Below are 20,367 nucleotides of genomic sequence, written 5' to 3'. Positions count from 1 at the left end.
AACATGTGTCTTCTATGAGCATCATATAGTTGGTTCTTGTTTTTATTAGCCATGCTGATAATCTCTGCCTTTTTATATTGATGTTCAGCTAATAATGTAATTATCGATATGGTTAGATTTTAATAACATATGCTTGTGAAATTAACAAATAATATTTGATAATTTATTTTCTGTTTTTCTCCTCCTACCTGTCATTTTTCCCTCTTTTTCTCTTTCCATGTTTTCTTTTAGATCATTTACTCTTTAGAATTCTATTTAAATTTCTGTTGACTTTTTAGCAGTTCTGTGTTTTATTAGTGGTTGCTTCAGAGATTATACACAACAATTTTTCACAGTCTACTTAGAGTTACTATTTATTTTAGTAATACGTATCTTTCAGCAATTGATAGAACTAGTCAAAAACTTAGTAAAGACATAGATGATCTGAACATCGCTATCAACCATCCTGACCTGACATTTATAAAACACTTACACCTACCAATACAGGATGCACGTTCAAGTACACATGGGTCATTTACCAAGACAGATCACTTGCTGAGACATAAGACCACTTTTAATACATTTAAATGGATTGCGATTATATAGAATAGACATGTTCTCTGAAAAAAACAGATGTAAGTTAGAAACCAATAATGATAAGATACCTTGAAAAAAAGTTCCATATTTGGAAATTAAATTACACAATAAAAATAATTCATGGGTCAAGGGGAAATCAACAAAGAAATCACAAAATTTTTCAAATTAAATTATTATTAAAATACAATATATTAAAATTGAGATATAGCTAAAGCAGTCCTTGGAGGGAAATTTACAGCTTTCAATACATATGTAAGAAAAGAACAAAAGTCAAAAAAAAAAAAAATCAATGACCTAAATTTCCACCTCAAGAAGTTAGAAAAATGGTGCTGACGAGTTGACGGGTGCAGCACACCAACATGGCACAAGTATACATATGTAACAAACCTGCACGTTATGCACATGTACCCTAGAACTTAAAGTATAATAATAATAATAATAATAAATAAATAAATAAATAGTTAGAAAAATAAATGAAGAAAAAAAAAAACCAAAGTAAATGAGCAAAGCCAAAATCTTAGTCTTTGAAAAGATCAACAATATTGATAAGTTCCTAGCTAGCCCAATGAAGAAATAAAAGGGAAACAACATAAATCTCCAACATCAAGAATGAAAACAGATCCTACAAAGTTATGTCAACAAATTTGACATTTAGAAGAGAAGTGAGCAAATTCCATGAAAGATACAAACTTGTAAAACTTAGTAAAGAAGAAATAGAGGGCCCTCTATTTTAAAAAATTGAATTAATGGCTTAAATTTACCCACTCATCAAGAAAATTCCAGGTCCAGACAGTTTTACTGGTAAATTCTACCAAGCATTTAAGGAAGAAATAATACCAATTCTACACAATATATTTCTGAAAATAGAAAAGAACAAAACACTTCCCAAAACTATTAAATAAGCTCTGCAATAATTTAATCCTTTGATAAGAATCAGAAATCAATGCCTTAGTAACTAACAATCCTTCACCATTGTGAGAAATGATGGATGGTTTAGCTGGTACACTCAGCCTAAATTTCTTACTAGAACTCAGAGATAGCAGAAACTTCTTGTTAAGTATGGAAAAAAGTCTATCCAACTTCTCTGCTTGGATGTGATACAAGGACTTTATTCATTCTCTTGAGAGTCCCAAAGAGCAAAAACTTGCCCTGATGTTTTAGCAAGCCTGAGAGCAAAGCAAGGTATCCACAGGTGTGGGGAATGCAGCCATCAGCTATTGAGAGGTGACAATGTGCCAGCAGCCCTCGCTGGCTCGTGGAGCCTCCTCGGCCTCAGAGTCCACTCTGGCCTCGCTTGAGGAGCCCTTCAGCCCACCGCTGCACTGTGAGAGCCCCTCTCTGGGCTGGCCGAGGCAGAAGCCGGCTCCCTCTGCTTGCAGGGAAGTGTGGAGGGGGAGGTGCGGGCAGGAACCGGGGCTGCTTGCGCTGCACTCGTGGGCCAGCGCGAGTTCCAGGTGGACATTGGCTTGGTGGGCCCTGCACTCAGCGGGGCCGGCTGGCGCCCCCAGCCCCAGGCAGTGAGGGGCTTAGCACCTGGGCCAGCAGCTGCAAAGGGTGCGCCGGGTCCCTCGGCACTGCCGGCCCGCACATGCCAGGCTCCCTCAAATTCTCGCTGGGCCTCAGCCACCTCCTGGCGGGGCGGGGCAGGGCTCAGGACCGGCAGCCCACCATGCCCGAGCCCCTCCCACAGAGGTCTCCCACAGGGCCTGAACCTCCCCTGGGGGCGCTGCCCCCTGCTCTGCAGCGCCTGGTCCCATAGACTGCCCAAGGGCTGAGTAGTGCAGGCGCAGCGTGGGATTGGCGGGCAGCTCCGCCTCCGCCAGGGGCGGGATCCACTAGGCGAAGTCAGCTGGGCTCCTGAGTCTGGTGGGGACTTGGAGAAATTTTATGTCTACCTAGAGGATTATAAATGCACCAATCAGCACTGAGTCTAGCTAGAAAATTGTAAACGCACCAATCGGCACTCTGTGTCTAGCTAAAGGTATGCAAACGCACCAATCAGTGCCCTGTGTCTCCTAATCTAGTGGCAACTTGGAGAACTTTTGTGTCTAGCTAAAAGATTGTAAATGCACCAGTGAGCACACACCAATCAGCAACCTGTCAAAACGGACCAATCAGCTCTCTGTAAAATGGACCAATCATCAGGATGTGGGTGGGGGTCAGATAAGGGAATAAAAGCAGGCTGTCCAGCCAGCAGTGGCAAGCCCCTGGGGTCCCCTTCCAGGCTGTGGAAGCTGTGTTCTTTCGCTCTTTGCAATAAATCTTGCTGCTGCTCACTCTTTGTGTCGGTGCTGCCTTTATGAGCTGTGACAATCACCTTTGTGAGCTGTGACAATCACCGCGAAGTTCTGCAGCTTCACTCCTGAAGCCAGCAAGACCACGAACCCACCAGGAGGAATGAACAACTCCATATGCGCTGCCTTTAAGGGCTGTAACACTCACCACAAAGGTCTGCAGCTTCACTCCTGAAGTCAGCGAGACCACGAACCCACCAGAAAGAAGAAACTCTGGACACATCTGAACATCTGAAGGAACAAACTCCTGACACACCATCTTTAAGAACTGTAACACTCACCGCAAGGGTCCACGGCTTCATTCTTCAAGTCAGCCAGACCAAGAACCCACCAATTATGGACACGGTATGAGGCTGAACCAGGAGAGAGAGACCTCTTCACGCAGCAACAAGGTACAGGATGTTCAGAATGCCAGAAAATTATTTCACATTATCATTTGGGATTCTAAGACCTACGATATGTGAACTAATTAATGAGCTGAGCACTGGGCCAGGTCACACTTGAAAAGCTCTGCCCCTAAGAGAGTCTGACATAAGGAAGGGAGGTCCTGAAGGCAGTGCTAGACAAAGGGTCATTATTATTAAATTCATCACGGGAAAGTTGAGAGTAGCATCCAGGAAAACACTGCCAAGGACTGGAAACCAACAGACAATCCTGTGTCAGAAATGTGGGGAGTAGAGAAAAAGGAAAAACAAGGGGGGAACAAACTAAAGTTTCTGAGGTAAGTGATATAATCATACTTTTTGGAAAGAACTCTAGTGGTGGTGTGGAGGGAGATCTGGACAGGAAGACTGAGGTAGAAATCCATGTTGCAAGAGTCCAAACCAGAGAAGATAAATGACTAAAATAAAATATATTGTGGAGAAACTGGATTTACAAGACATGTCTGCGATAGATTAAAAGAATTTAATGCAGATTTTGCATGTGTATTGATTTTCCCAGGACCTGATCTTATCTAGGTGAATAGTCAAAATTAAATTTCTAAAATCATATTTAGAATTAGAACCTTAAAAAGTCAAGATTGCACTAAGATACCTAACAGTGTGAGAGTCAGAAAGAGCCAGCCATCTTTCAAAAAATCCTACTTATAAAATTTCTCCTTTTTTCTTCCATTGCAGTCTATGAAGTCCTTCCACATGTTATCCAATTTAATTCCCAAGTGACACATAATTGTTTTAATGGGTGAGAAAACTGAAGCTCAAAAAGATGTGGTAATTTTTCCAAGGTCAAGCATCTCTAAATGGTAGATACAGGACTCAAAACTAAAGTCCAGGTCTCTTTCCGCTACATTGTATCAGAAAAGTCCATATAAGACTTAGTAGCTCTCACAGGAGAACTCTAGACGAGACGTGTGTATAGGTTATTATCAACCTGTGTGCCAGGAGCTGTGATAAACAGGTAAAACACAGACTGCTTTTAAGGAACTTTGAGCTTTTGTAAAGGAGTTGAACAAATAAACCATTTCTGTTCTATAAACCCAGATATGCACTATTTATATTTTGCCCATTTTTTTGACTTTTAGAAAATTATTTTTATTTTTGTTAAAATATATGCCCATAACTTAAAAAGTCAAGTAATGCTAAAAGACTTGTCTTTTAAAATACTCGACTTTTCTTTGCTTAACAGCCTTCTCTCTCCAGAAGAATCGCTTTTAGCTTTTTTTTTTTTGAGACAGAGTCTTGCTGTGTCGCCAGGCTGGAGTGCAGGGGCACGATCTCGGCGCACTGCAAGCTCTGCCTCCTGGGTTCACGCCATTCTCCTGTCTCAGCCTCCAGAGTAGCTGGGACTATAGGCGCCCACCACCACGCCCGGCCCACTTTTACCTTTTAATCTTTTTTCTTCTGATATTTACCTCCATATATCTAAATAATATGGATATACTGCTCTCTCTAGCCACTTTTAGACAGTGTTTATTATGGGAAGATGAAGAATGTTAAATCTCTACCACCACTTGCTATCTCTTCGCCCTTGCAATATAATTAAAGTGCAACAAAACAGTGAAGTCTATGCTTACTGTTTTTAGTATACTGCCTTAATAACACTCATTCCCGAGTTAAGAATGTATTATTTTATTCCCTTCTTGAACAACTCACTTTTCTAAAGCTAATACCTCACTTTTTTTCACTTTTTAACTTTCTGGAATCTCCTGATAAATCTTCCCATATCTTGCCATAGTTCTATAAATTCCACTCAATTCAATTTTCTACATGCATCTATCAGATAATCTATTATTTAACATTTTTAACTTTCTGGGAGGTGAAAATTCTCCTTTCCTTGCTTCAGTATAATTGTTCTCTGCATGGCTGCCCAGGTGTCATCCTAGGTATTACCTTTGCCTTATTTCTATTTTGAATCTCCTATTTCCTGTACCATAAGTAGTCTTTTTTCTTTGCTAACTCCATGATTTTTACGGATCCCACCTTCCTACAGCTCTCTGGGAACAGGGAGTATAAGAGATCTGTTTTGGCCTAGCACGGTAGCTTACGCCTGTAATCCCAACACTTTGGGAGGGGATCACCTGAGGTCAGGAGTTTGAGACCAGCCTGACCAATATGATGAAACCCCACCACTACTAAAAATATAAAAATTAGCCGGGTGTGGTGGCAGGCGCCTATAATCCTAGCTACTCAGGAGGCTGAGGCAGGAGAATCACTTGAACCCAGGAGGCGGAGGTTACAGTAAGCCAAGATCGTTCCATTGCTCTCCAGCCTGGGCAACAACAATGAAACTCCGTCTCAAAAAAAAAAAAAGAGATCTATTTTATAACATCCTGCTCTTTCTATTCTACTATAAAAATTGATTATTTAAATGTTTACCTAAATTTAATACTTTTAAAAGTATACATATTATCTTTACTTACATCTTGATTCCGATTTAGAAGACCTCAAAGACTTCTTCCCATTACTCTTTGATGTAACTGATTTCTCCCCATCAGTATCCTGATCATCTGGTTCCTTCATTTCCTCTGTAAGTACAAAATTGGGATGAGATATGGATAATGCTGTAAAATAGAAACTAACAGATTTCCCCCTAACAAATTTCATAAGCACCGAACACCATGTGTGTCAATAATCCTTTGTTTGCACAGGATCCAGGATGACCCACCAGCAGGAGTGTGCAACTACCATCAGAGACCTCTGACCTCTGCAAGACGCTAATTATAATCACAGATTCTCTTTCTCTGGGTGAACTGTCATTGTGGTGCACTTTGGTTTTCCAGAGGTCCACAGTGAAACATACTACCAAAGTTCATCTTTTCCCCAAATGCTTCACCACTAAAATTAACCTGCCATCCTACCTTTGGTCCATCCCTCCCTCTTTCTCTATTTTCAAATTCTCTTGGAGTTACTAATCAACTTCAGTTTTTAAAATATTTTTCGAGCATACCTGCAGCGTATCAAGTCATGTTGGGTGCTAAATTACAAAACTGGAGAAGAGAAATATGGGCCCTAACTTTCTGGAGCTCGTTTAGAAAGATAGATATTAAACAAGCAATTAAAATAATGAGTGCTACTAAAAGGAAAATAGAATGTACTGTGGGCATGTATAGCAAGAATCCTAAAACATGATGGGGGGTTAGAGAAGAGGTGTTTGAGACATGGATGACGGTCAGGAGTTGGCCAGGCATAGAATGTGAAAGATATGTTAGGCACATCAAAGAGGGCTGCATCTTTAAAGGGCTGCAAGCAGTCTATTGGCTAGAGTGGGAGAGTAAAATGGATACTGAAGAGGAGGTGGGTACCATATCATAAAGTTGTCTCTAAGCTTTGCCAAGAAGTTGATACCTTATTTCCTTGACAACTGAAAACTATTAAAGGGTTTTAAAAAGGGAAGTGACACAACAGGTTTTCTCTGCCCTCTGTCTATATTGCAGCTTTTCATATATTTGAAAACACCTTCCTTATAAGTCTTCACTTCTCTATACTAAACACCCCATGTTTCCTCAACATTCTTCTATGATATGCCTGGCAAGCAGAATGGAACACCAGTTCTATTTGGATCAGATTTATAGTTAGATTAGGGTCTGAATCCCAGTACTGACATATAACTAGCTAACTAAACTTTACATGAATTCTCCAACTGTAATGGGAATGAAGACAAAACTTTTTACAAGCCTGCTATGAGGGTTATTTAAACTGCCACACTGTTATATCTTCCTGGTCTCTGAAGATAGACTGGTATGCCTAAAGCAGATATGGTACACTACATGATCAAAGGACAAAGGAGAGTGTAGTATGATGACTGTCTCCCTTCAGATGGGCACTAGGGTTCATTCTATGTTTTCCTGCTGTGACATCATAATGATGCCTTCTTTTGATATGGGGGACAACAGTACATTGTCTAAACATTTGTATTATAAACTATCATCAAGAAAGATACAGACCGGGCTCAGTGGCTCATGCCTGTAATCCTGGGAGTTTGACAGGCTGAGGCAGGAGGACTGCTTGAAACCAGGAGTTTGAGACCAACATGAGAAACATAGCAAGACCCTGTCTGTATTAATTTGTTCTCACACTGCTAATAAAGGCATACCTGAGAACGGGTAATTTATAAAGGAAAGAGGTGTAATTGACTCACAGTTCGGCATCGCTAAGGAGGCCTCAGGACACTTACAATTACAGCAGAAGGGGAAGCAAACACCTCTTTTCTTCACATGGCAGCAGCAAGGAGAAGTACAGAGCAAAGGGGAAGAAAACCCCTTATAAAACCATCAGATTTTGTGAGAACTCACTATCACAGGAACAGGATGAGGTAACTGCCCCCATGATTCAGTTATCTCCCACCGGATCCCTCCCATGACACATGGGGATTATGGGAACTATAATTATGATGCGATTTGGGTGGGGACAGAGCCAAACTGTCTCTAAAAAAAAAATTAAAATGGCCAGACATAGTGAGGTATGCCTGTAGTCTCAGCTACTCAGGAGGCCGAGGCAGGAGGATCACTTGAGCCCAGGAGTTTGAGGCTGCAGTGAGCTGGGATCGCACCACTATTCTCCAGCCTGAGTGACAGAGCAAGACTCTGCTTCTAAAATAAAAAAATAAAAAATAAAAAAAGATATGGTCTAACATGATACTCATGTTATTAAATTTTGTATTTTGTACTTTGGAGGCATTCTTCTGGGTTACAAAAATAATGTTTTACTTTTTAAAAAGTGTATGTACGTGTGTGTATTTTCCTTTCTTTTCTTTTTTAGCTGTGAATCTTCCTTCCTCTCTATCTCCATCCTTTCTTCCTTTTCTCCTTCCCTTCCTTCCCCTTTCCTTCTACCTAACTGTAGAATATATACCTTTTGGGGTTTATGGAGGGGGTGGGGTTAGGAATCAAACCATAAAATCCTTTAAGTAGCAAAATCTTTTCAAATTCATATTCTATCATTCGGTATATTTTCTATTCCTTCCAGTTTTGGACACACAGGCTTACTTTTCTACATTATAGTGAGTAACTGGTTTAAAAAAAAAAAAAGAACTATGCAGCCAATTCAATTATTACAGAGCTTGGTTATAAATGACCACATACTGTGGGTAAAATTGTTTAGATAGGTACACACACACCTATATTCTATTTTCTCCCTCGCTTTCATAATTTAAGTCAATTTAATTCTTAAAACTATTGAGCATATTATTAAGCTAGGCATTGCAGAGGATACAAAGGTGAGCAATATACAGTCCCTGACCTCAATGTATAATTCAAGATGAAGAAATTAACAATTCTCTTTCAAAATAGTTTCAGAATAAACTTATCTTCTAAATCACTGATTCAGATCCATCAGAAGTTGACCAAAACAAGGATGGTTTGATAGTCGTGACTGAAGTGACTGATCACTAATGATTTATTTGATAAAAATCCACATTTAAAGTATTGGAAAGAAACTAAAGCACTCCCTAAGTTCCCATGACGCAGGTCTCAAATAAGTGAAGGCAAGGCAGTTCCCTGGGTTTTCCAACAAAATTGAACTGATATTCTACTGCTGCTAATCAATTGATAACTAAATGAAAATTTTTGGTCTGTGAGTTTCAATAGCACTTTATTCTGTAAGTAGGTACTGTTTTAGTTTTCCCTTGCTGCCATATAAATTATCAGACATTTAGCAGCTTAAATAACATCCACTTATTATTTCACCACTTTGTGGGTCAAAAGTCCAGGCCAAGTGTGACTCAGCTAGCTCTCTGCTTAGAGTTTCAAGAGGTTGTTAAGGTATTGGCAGTGCTGCCTTCACTTTCAGAGGCTCTGAGGAAGAATCTACTTCTGGGTTCATTCAAGCTGCTGGCAGAATTCAGCCCCATGTGGCTGTGGAACAGTGATCCCTGCTTTCTTGCTGGCTGTTGCCCAAGAGTCCTTCTAAGTTCCAGAGGCCACTCACATTCCTTGACTTATGGTACCCTTTAAAGCCAGGAATAATGGGTCGAGTTCCTCCTAGTGATTTGAATCTCATGATTTTCTTTCCTGCTATCATAAGCCTCATGACTTAGTGAGATAACTTTCTACTTTTCAGTCTTTTTTCTGAATACATTTATTTTTAACACTATAACAATGTTAACTGGATATAGATTCTAATAAAAAGAGCCCATAATTTATTCATAACGTAATCATAAGGTGGGTAAAAAACAATTATGGTAACTAAAGCATTCTGAAAACAAAAAAGTTGGACTACAACAAAAGTTGGTGTCAAGACAAAAGCACCACACTTTATTCTGTGCTATCTTAAACAATATATTCTTCAAATGGCTAATATTACCATGTAATAAACTTTCCCATCACAAACCCAGTTAATGTCAGGTTGTGTACAATGTGGAAGAAAATACTGGAACCCAAGGAATTTGCCCAGTGTTCTGATGTAGCAATACTGGACAATGAATACTAGGATCTATTCCTAGCTTTCCTGGGTCATAAAAGGTAATTGAAGAACCTGTAAAAAGCAGTGGAGCGGGTCAGGTGGGAGAGACTCCTGTTCTCCTGGAGATTATCAGTATAACTGGTAGGGTAGAATAAGGTATTTTTGTTTCGGGGAGGTTTTTTGTTTGTTTTGGTTTAATAACAAAGGGATTGGGAAGCTACATTGTAACCTGTGGAGACTTTGGAGCCAGAGAGACTTGGGTTCACATCCCTGCTTGCCCAAGAAACAAGTTCCTTAACCTCTTGATTCTTTAATATGTAAAATGGGGGTGATACGGTTATTTGGTAGAGTTAAACGAGATTTTTCATACACAGAGTTCTCAACTTTGACTGCACTTTAGAATCACTTGGAAAACTTAAAAATGTACTATTAACAGGGTCTCACTCTCCAGATAATTCTTTCACACAATCACGCATAAGAACTGGTTAGGAATCATGACTTTACATAAAACACCTACTACGCACTCAGAAATGGCAGTTGTTTTTACTATACTCCTAGATATTCTCTTTGAGACAGGTAGGGTTCAATAAATAAAATCATGGAATCTTCAGAGTTGAAAGAGGACTTTAGTTTAACTTGCTACCCCATGCAGGTCACACATCCTCAGCATCCACCCCAGCACTGTCAGAAAACCAGTGTTGGCCAGGGCTGAGAATACTGGCTACAGAGTCAGTCTGACTAGGTTTAAATCTTGGCTCATCTTCTTCCTGGCTGTGAGGTGCTAACCCAGTATTTAATTGCTGTGTGCCTCAGTATTTCCATCTTTAAAATGCAGCACCTACTGGATAAGGTTGTTCTGAGTCAACACAGGAAAGCTCTAACAATGATACATGGCAGTCAATATGTAAAATGGTTGCAGGAATGAATTTATTAATATATTTCTGAATAAATGAAAGAACAAGATAGTCAGCTTCAATTTAAATATTTCGGGTAAGAGGGTGAGAACATTCTGTTAATGATCAGCTCTAGTTCTTGGCACATTTTATATTAAGCTGAAATCTGCCTCCCTGCAACTTGGATCCATTTGACCCTTGTTTTTTCTTCTGAGAACACACAGAACAAGCTTTTCTGTGTACTTCAACCATTCAAATAATTGTAGTTGGCTCTCATTTCTCTCCAGATCTTCTCTTTTCCCAGAGAAAGTATCCCAATTATTTCAATTATTCCTCAATGACATGTTCCAACTTTACTACCCTGATAGCTCAAGAAGTTAATTCCCAGTGCATCATATGTCCCTCCTAATTCTATATGCTCTTCATAGGATCTGGACACTCTCCACAAGAGAGGAACTACCAATTCACCTATTGGGGACATTCATTGTATTCCTTTAAGGCAGTCTAAGTTTGGGTTCTAGACCATGTTCTACCTCCTATCAGTAAACTAGCTAGGTTTGTGAGTCTATTTTCAGGACTAGCATAAATTCCCTTTCATTAGATCCAGGCTTATTGGTCCAGCCTACGGCCAATTCTTTTAACTAACTCTTTAGATAGAATGTACAGTTTTGAGCTGTGAAAGTTGTCAGAATTACAATGGAGTCACCAGTGTTAAGAAATAACCTGACAAATAGAGCTGGGGAAGGCTATGAAGAATGGTTTCTCACACTTTTATGCTGGATAACTATCCCAAAAGACTGCAAAGACCACAGCCTTGCACAAAGCCATCACAACCTTACACATAAAAAAAAATACTTCTACAAGGAAATTTGTTCAACAATTACCTGTCCAACCTCAGACTAGCATCACACTTATTGTTGACCTTTGTAGCCAATGATAACTATCTCAAAATAATTATGTAATCTTTTTCATTTTTCCTTTAAAAACCTTTGTTTTCCTTTACCTCCCTGAATACACATATAGTTTACCATGGCACGCATATCCCATTGCAATACCTTACTCCTGAATAAACATTATCTTCTTTTAGAAAGCCTCTCTCTGTATGTTATTTAGGTCAACAGGGTCAACCCTAAGGAAGTATAAAGAAAAAGGGAAAATAATAGTACACATTGATGCAGAGGAGTGTGTTGCTATAAGGGTTGGCTGGACGCCAGACAGAGCGCTCTCTAAAGTGGCATTACTCTGATTCATTCACCAGAGTCCAGGTTGTGGTCCTCATGCTCACAAGCTCACTCAATCCCAGCAGTGTGCCAGAGGTGGTAATTTAAAGTTCACAGTGACTGATGTATAAAACAGGCTCTCAGTTTTTACTTTGCAATGTGAAATACAGCTGTGGAGAAAAAAAGTAATAGTTTGTCTTTTTTACTGCTTACTATGTGTCAAGCACAGTTCTAAGAAATTCTACACATATTATTGTATAATTCTCAAAACGACCCTATGAGGTAGGTACCATTATTATTTTATTTATTTATTTATTGACATGGAGTCTCGCTCTGTCACGCAGGCTGGAGTGCAGTGGTGTGATCTCAGCTGACTGCAACCTCCATCTCCCGGGTTCAAGCGATTCTCGTGCCTCAGCCTCCTGAGTAGCTGGGATTATAGGCGCACACCACATCGCCCGGCTAATTTTTGTATTTTTAGTAGACGGGTTTCCCTATGTTGGCCAGACTGGTCTCAAACTCCTGACCTCAGGTGATCTACCCACCTCCGCCTCCCAAAGTGCTGGGATTACAGACGTGAGCCATGGCGCACAGCCTATTATTACTATTTTTGAGACAAAGTCTTGCTATCCATTATTATTATTGTCATTATTTTATAGATGAGAAAGCAGTGCATTTACTCTGAATCCGTTCCTCTCACCCAATTCATGTAAATGATTTCCAAGTCCTGTTACTAACTGTCCAGTGATTAAGCCTTTTGAATTCCTCCCTTCCCTTCATTCCTACTGTCCCTGCTGTCCCTCTGTAGTTCCAGTTCTCATTGTGTCTCACCGCTATCATTACTGTACCGTCATACTTCGTCTTCCCTTCTGTAATCCATTTTCTACACTATCGCTTGTATTTCTAAAACACAGCTTTTAATGTGCCACTCTTGCTTAAAACTTCTAATGGCTCATCACTGCCATCAAATAAGAGCTCAGATTCGTCGGTCTGGCGTAAAGGTCCATTGTCAGAGGGTCTGTAGCTTATTGCAGCCCAGCTACAGTCACTCTCTCCCTAGCCTCCTTAGCTCCTTCTCCTCTCCAAGGTTTTCATCAGCACGCATCCTTAGCAACTCATGATTGATTGGACACACTGAGCAGCACACATGTATGCGACTGTCTTTACCTATTATACAACAAATATTTATGTGCACCTACTATGTGCCATGTATGTGCTAAGCACTTTACTTGTATTATCCTATTTAATAATAATAACAAGAACTCCATGAGGTCACATTATCACCTTTCTTTCTGGAGATGAGGAAGCCGGAGTGAAGAGAGCCCAGCGTGCCAAGCGTCGCACCCAGCTGAGCGCAGGGTGGGTGCCTCGCTGGAGCGGGGAGTCCCAGCACTTTCCCAGCAGACTCGCTGCTGCTCTGACTTCGGGTCTAAGCCGTGCTCCTGCTGCCTGGCTGGCTTCTGCTCGGTCAGACTGAAAGGGTCTCGCAGGCAGGAACCGTGCACACAGTGTCTAGCTCCGAGCCTGAGAATACTCCAGGCTTCAAAAAGTTTGCTGAGCTACCGCAGGGAGGACGAAAGCTGTGTTTCAGCACAGCCTGGGGAACACTGGTCCAGCCTGAGAGAAGCCCAAGTGGGGTTCGCTGCCCTCTAAGCCACAAACAGATTTAAGGAGGAGGGTGTGGAAATTGCCGTCTGCCGAGGTCCAAACTCACCGAAGGTACTGACCGCCGCGGCTCCTCTCTTCACAGCTTGTGCCGGAGGCCTCTGTTTACTCCGGTTACCGAGGCAACGCTACCCCTCTTCCAGGGAGGCGGAACCAGGGCGGGCCGTGGGGCGCATGCGCGGCCGGCGTCCAGCTTTCCGGGACATCTAGCAGCGGTGACGCTGGGAACCGGGTACCTGTCCGCCCTCTGGTCGGGCCTTTTCCGTCTCATGACACTGGTTCAAAGCCAAACAGAAAAGCCCGACGAGTTTATTATCCCCTAAAGGACGTCATGTAGATAATTAAATGACATGAATACCGTCGAAGATACCTGCCCGATATTCTAAAATGGACCAACGGAACCCTGATGGCGGCGTTCCTATGTTGAGGTTTTAACTTCGATTTTAAGAGGGGTCCTGGGAGATAGTAGGCAGCTTGCCGGCAACATCAACAACAAAGATACATGGTGGGATTTTTGTTATTTTTAAAGCTATATCATCTCTGTTGGCTTTTAAGAGTAAATAAGGTTTTATGTTGTGGGTTTCTTGGTCGCAGCGCTCTGGGCAAAAAAGTAGAGGCCTCCCTTGACAGATTTCTAGGTTTAGCAGTTTGTTCAACCTCTCTGTAGTACTGTGGTCATACTGCTTTGTAAAGTACCTAGCCTAACGTTATTACTTACCAAATACTATTTTAAAACCGTCATTCCAGTATGTGACAAAGGAGTTTGTATACAGAATGTATAAAGAACTCTTATAATTCAATAAGAAAAACCCACCAAATTTCTTAAATGGGCAAAGGATTTGAATGCTTCACCAAATCAGATATATGTATGGCCCGTAAACACATGGAAAGATGCTTAACAGTAGTCATAAGGGAAATACAAACCACAATACACCTAACTCCACATCCACGTGAAGGGGTAAAACTTCAAAGATTGCCAACACCAAATGCAGAAGGATACAGAGCAACTGGAACTCACATACACTGCTGTTGGGAATGTAAAATGGCATAACCACTTTGGAAAATTATTTGAGAGGTTTCTTCAAAAGTTAAACATACACAAAGTCATTCCACATCCAAGATAGTCTAGAGACTTGGGCATAGTGGTTGCCTAGGACTTAGTGAGATGCATTGGAAAGAGACACAAGGAATCTTAGAAATGACAGAAATGCTGTGTCTTAATTCTGGTGGTAATTTCATGGGTATATACAATTGCCAAAAGCCAATAAACTGTTCTCTTTAAATGGATGTCGTTTATTGTATATAAATTGTCTGTCAATAAAATTGGCAAGAAAAAATTGCTATAGTACAATTTGTGTTTATTAGTTTCCACAATGTTACACAAATACCATGCATTTATTTGCAATACTGACATGTCCTCTTCAATCAAGGTTTTCCAGGGCTTAAAAAAATAGACGATTATCCTTGCTATTACTTATTAAATGATATATCTAGGTGCCAGAAAAGATAGAAAACATAGGGTAAACTTATTTTTAAATAGCATGTTAGTTATATTTTCAAATCATATGCCAAGCATGTTTTCTTTCAACCTCTAGATATCTTTTCAAGTGAAATACCTCTACATTTCAAGCACTGTGTGCAATTGTTAATCTGAGAAAGATACAACAAATTCACTATACAATGCTTTAAAAAACGGAAACATGGGGGAAATAGTGTATTTATTTATTTATACACAAAAAATACTGGGCAGTGATCATTACTGAGTGTTGTGAGCCAAGCTCCGAGCTCAGTCCATTTACATACACTTGCCTCACTTAATCCTTACAGCCTCTAGGGAAGACATTATGTCTGACTTTCAAATGGGAAAGATGAGATTAATCTGTCCAAAGTACACAGCTCAAGTGGCAGAAATGGCATTTGAGGCAAGATTTCTGGTTTCAGTACTTGCATCCTTAGCTACTGTACTGTATTAGTTCCCATAAATTAGGAGAAATCCAATAACTGCAAGAAAGAGCTTCAAGTCTTGGCTTTACCTCTTACAAGCACTCTGTCATTAGACAACTTTCTTCACCACTAGGGTTCAGTTTCCTCATCTGTAAAGGTGCTGGGAGAGGAGGAAGCATTTACATACCTCTAATTCACAGGGCTACTATGAGATTCAAATGAGATAATGGTGATATTGCAGCTTATAGTACAGTGTCTGCCACAGTAATGGCTCAATAAGGAACAGCTATTCTTATTATTATGCTGCTTCCATACTACACACACTATAAAACAGGTTTACTCTCCATCAAGAGGCAGCACAACATAGGCTTTGGAGAAAGACTGCCTATGTTCCCCTTCTAGTGCCACCACTCCCTAGTTGTGTGACCTTGAGAAAATACCTCCTTGTACCTCAGTTTCCTCATCTGCAAAATGAGGATAATAGTACCTATCTCATAAGATGTCATGAAGCACATAAAGTGGCTACAATAGTGCCTAGTAGGTAGTTAACAGTTATCAAATTCTGCTAACCAAAATCATTTTGTTTACAGCATAAGAATGATTATATCATAACTGTGGATGTTATGAATCCAGTATCTCTGCCAACCTGTAATTTGGAATACTGTAAATTTCAGGTTGAGCAAGTCATTAGCAGCTTTCTGGGGCATACGGGAGAAGTCATATGTTATCCAAATATATGAGTCTAAACACAAGTAATCTCAGTTTGAATTGCTCACTCAGGTTAAGAATTCCTATCATAGAGCCAAGGAGCAGAGATCATTCAAAAAACAAGTTTAAAATAGAAATCAACATCTCAGAACCCAATGGGTACCCTGGAAAAATCTATCCTAAGTCAGGTACAGTGGCTCACACCTGTAATCCCAGCACTTTGGGAAACCAAGGCAGGTGGATCATTTGAGGTCAGGAGTTCAAGACCAGCCTGGCCAACATGGTGAAACCCCGTCTCTACTGAAAATACACAAATTAGCTGGGCATGGTGGTGTGTACCTATAATCCTAGCTACTCAGGAGGCTGAGGCAAGAGGATTGCTTGAAACTGGGAGACTGAGGTTGCAGTGAACCAGATTACACAACTGCACTCCAGCCTGAGCAATAAAGCGAGACTCCGTCTCGAAAAAAAAAAGAAAAAGAAAGGAAAGGAAAAAAAAAAAAAGAGAAATCTACCCTGAAAGATCTGCTTAAATTCAGGGCTGGGAAAATTGATTGCAACTTTTTCTATTTAATTGTTTGAAAAATTAAATATACCAATAAATCAATGTTACCACATTTAGGTATTTGAGCTCTAGAATCATTTTTTATTTGATTTGCATTACCATTACTGACGACATTTTCACAGTTTAAAAACTACATAAGATTTTATAATAAATGCAACCACTCTTACCTGCTTACGCAAATATAAACAAACATTCCCAGGCCTATTTTTTTAAGGCTGTATATTTCACTTGATGGAAAAAGTGATGAACAGCAATGACTTCCCAAGAAAAAAGAAAGAAAAGTGGGTGTTACATTTGCTTGAAAGCCAGACTCTAATCACACAGAGGAATTTTATTGTAAGTTACATGCAAAGCAAATTAGTTCTTCAGGAAAATAAAAAAATAAATGAATCAACTAAGATACACTAAACCTCAAAAAACCCTGAATAAAGATGATAAAGGTAAAAATGTATTTAAAAAGACCCTTAAAATATTTAAGAAAGTATTAAAATACAAAGCTTTAACTTCTCTACAGTCAAAATTTCATTCACAGGGAGCTGTAGGTCAGTTGGTTGTTGAAAACTTATTTGAGAAAATCAAAAAATAATCGCTTTATTTCTCTGTTTCATTAGTACTAATTCACAAGATCTTTGTAGGTTTTATCTGAAAGAAGGATATAAAAACTTAAAAGTCAGAGCAGGGAAAGGGGAGTAATAAATTATTAAGAACAAACTCAGTGAGACTTGACGTCACTTATGATACATGGGTAGAAAGAGCAAACCAGCCTTCTTCATTCTGTTTCTCCATCTGTTGAACAAAGACACAGAGAAAATTTAGATGGTAATTAGAAACATGAGACTACTCAAGATTTACAGATCATTTAGACCAAGTGCATAAAACGAAGTCATCCTGTGCCATTGAATGGTACTGGAAATTAAATTGCTATTGGCAATGTTTATTCTCTAATAGAGATACTATATCAAATAACTAATTACTTGGTCAACAGATCCTCTTACTGATTTAGGAGTCATAATTTTTTTAAGTCCAGTGTTTTATAGATATCATAGGCATAAACTTTTAAAATGATAAAAAGGCAGTTATTTGTTCTTAGTAAATTAAATGTTACTGAATTCCAGGAACTAAGAATAATTTATATAAAATAGCTTACTTTAAAGCTTTTGTAGAATATAAGAAGTAGCAAAGAACAAATCTCCCAGAATTGGACAATTCGGGTATCTATCATTCCCCTATCATTTAATATCTTTCCCCTATCATTTAATTTGGGCTATAAGCACCCACTCTTTGATCTAATTACTGAACTCAGTAATAAGAAACGCAAAGATTTTCCCAATGTCAGACAGTTGTTGGCTCAAGTCTACAAAATTAATTCTTATAATTTTAAAGATATCCTCAGAATTTACTATAACCACTCAAAGGAACTATATTTTACTGTACTAGCACCACAGAAAAAAAGCCTTCTGCAAAAATTTTGAATATACTGTGAAATACTTAGCTTCTATACATACCTATGGCACAACAAAATACATGAAGAGCACATTAAGACATTTATTTTTCCCTGGGACCATAACCTATCTAACCAATGGCACAGTCAGATATGGCATACAGGGATAAAGTGAGAGGAAAAGTGACTGGACCCACTGCTCTGGCTGTCCCAGACCCCACCCAGGGACAAGGACTGGGGGAACCAATAGCTTAGTAGATCTACAACCCATTCAAGGCACACCTGTGTGTCCTGCCATAATATTTGGGAAGCTCTACCTGAAACCAGTAATTTCCAGCCTTTAAGGACTGCTGAATATCCTACTGAATTTTACCTTATTCCTTAGTTACCCTAGAAAACAGAAGAAGTATATGGCTTGTTTTTCCTAATGAAGGTAAATTAGTATCTCTTTTCTGTTAAGAATACCATATCAGCTTTAGGATAACAGGAATGATAGTTAAGAATGGAAATCACTAAATCAGCCACCTTCTACCCTCACCCCTATATACATTTCACAATTACATTTTAACATGTACCTTTGCTCTTGGATTAAGAGGTGTGAATCTCCCACTTCCTGAGGTGGCATTTAGTGGAGAACAAGAATTACTAGTAGCCCCGGAAGATCTATTTATGAAAAATAAAACAGAGTAAGATAGTGAGCTATCATTATTAACCTTAAAAGACTATGCAAACAACTGACAATTCTCAATACTGGCAAGAGCTTGAAAACAAACGGCTGACTTAGGTCCAAATGAGGTAAATTATTTGTAACTTATTTTCACCAACCTGTAAGTCTTTATTTGTTCATTAATAGTGATAGGCTTTGGCTATGTCCCCACCAAAATCTCAACTTGAATTGTATCTCCCAGAATTCCCCCGTGTTGTGGGAGGGACTCATGGGGAGGTAACTGAATCATGGGGGCCGATCTTTCCCATGCTATTCTCATGATAGTAAATAAGTCTCATGAGATCTGATGGGTTTATCAGGGGTTTCTGCTTTTGCTTCTTCCTCATTTTCTCTTGCTGCCACCATGTTAGAAGTGTCCTTCGCCTCCCACCATGATTTTGAAGCCTCTCCAGCCATGTGAAATTGTAAGTCCAATTAAACCTCTTTTTCTTCCCAATCTCAGTTATGTTTTTATCAGCAACATGAAAACAGACTAATACAAATACAATTTACTTTTTAGAGCTGTTTTAGGTTTTTGGAAAGATGAGTGGAAAGTACAGAGTTCCCATATACCCCTTAACCCCCACCTCCAACACACACACAGTTTCCCCTATTATTAAGATCTTGCATTAGTGTGACAAATCTATTACAATGGATGATCTAATATTTATATGTTATAATTGACTGAAGTCCATAGTTTACATCAGGGTTCACTCTCTGTGTTATACATTCTGTGGGTTTTCACAAAATGTATAATGACATGTATCTGCCATTACAATATTTTATGGATAAGTTTTCAATAATGAACGTGCAGGGATGGGGAAGAAGGTCCAGGTAGTAGAAGAGTAACAAGACCTGGAACAGCACAGTACAATAGTAAGGATGCAGAGTAGAGAGAGAAAGGCCAGGTATGTCCTTAGTGTCACTATTTACCAATCATATGACCCATCTAGACAAATCACCCCATTAGCTCTGAGAGCTTCAGTTTCATTTACTGTGAAGGAGGAAAATACTGTTGGTCAATTCAGCTGTCCTGTCATACATCACCTCCTAATTTTGTAACCCATAAATACTCTACATATGTGTTATCTCATTTTTGTTTTCAGTAGCAAACCCATGCCTTTCAACTTAAAGTTTATTCCTCACTCCCTTTCCCCTCAAAATTCTCTTTTCCAATTATTTTACTCTCTTTGCATGAGTCTGTCTCAACCTAAGTCAGATATTGTACACTTCCTTTTTTCACAAAGAGAATAAAATACATACCAAATTCTTTTTTCCTTTTTTTTTTTTTAAAGTAAATATTCACTCTGCAACTTACCTTCTTGTATTTATTCCACTGACAGGAGAGACAGTACTACATTTTGAGCTTTCTGAGGCTTCTGCTCCTGGAATAGATACCTCAATTGTTCTCTTTGCTCCTTCTAAAATATAAAAATACGTATTAGTTTCATTACCTTTCAATGAAATAAAAATTTCACTCAATTTCTATCTTACTGAAAATTGCACATTACAAATT

The 20,367-nt window shown here is 39.4% G+C and overlaps 2 protein-coding genes across 10 annotated transcripts in view; both read right to left on the bottom strand.

The window, feature by feature from the left end:
* CFAP44 (cilia and flagella associated protein 44) overlaps positions 1-13,762 on the bottom strand; it is a 145,324-nt gene extending 131,562 nt beyond the window's left edge. For 4 of the 5 annotated variants that reach the window (XR_013414403.1, XM_015129870.3, XM_015129871.3 and 1 more), the window contains exons 1-2: positions 13,537-13,762; positions 5,731-5,835 (exon numbers count right to left, since the gene is read on the bottom strand). Coding sequence is in view for 3 of the 5 variants with exons in the window: in XM_015129870.3 (XP_014985356.2) it covers positions 5,731-5,830 (100 nt within the window). In the remaining 2 variants the exon portion in view is untranslated. The remainder of the gene's footprint in view (positions 1-5,730; positions 5,836-13,536) is intronic. The other variant, XM_077993922.1, reaches the window with a different exon arrangement.
* A 3,002-nt stretch (positions 13,763-16,764) lies between these two features.
* SPICE1 (spindle and centriole associated protein 1) overlaps positions 16,765-20,367 on the bottom strand; it is a 64,198-nt gene continuing 60,595 nt past the window's right edge. For all 5 annotated transcript variants that reach the window (XM_077993942.1, XM_077993941.1, XM_015129880.3 and 2 more), the window contains 3 exons: positions 20,170-20,272; positions 18,721-18,808; positions 16,765-17,490 (listed from right to left, as the gene is read on the bottom strand). In XM_077993942.1, the coding sequence (XP_077850068.1) occupies positions 17,437-17,490; positions 18,721-18,808; positions 20,170-20,272 (245 nt within the window). In that variant the 3' untranslated portion in view covers positions 16,765-17,436. The remainder of the gene's footprint in view (positions 17,491-18,720; positions 18,809-20,169; positions 20,273-20,367) is intronic.

This window comes from Macaca mulatta, chromosome 2 (genome assembly GCF_049350105.2).
Source record: "Macaca mulatta isolate MMU2019108-1 chromosome 2, T2T-MMU8v2.0, whole genome shotgun sequence".
NCBI classification, from domain to species: domain Eukaryota; kingdom Metazoa; phylum Chordata; class Mammalia; order Primates; family Cercopithecidae; genus Macaca; species Macaca mulatta.
The sequence above is the reverse complement of the archived record's forward strand: the minus strand, read 5'-3'. Positions and strand labels throughout refer to the sequence as shown.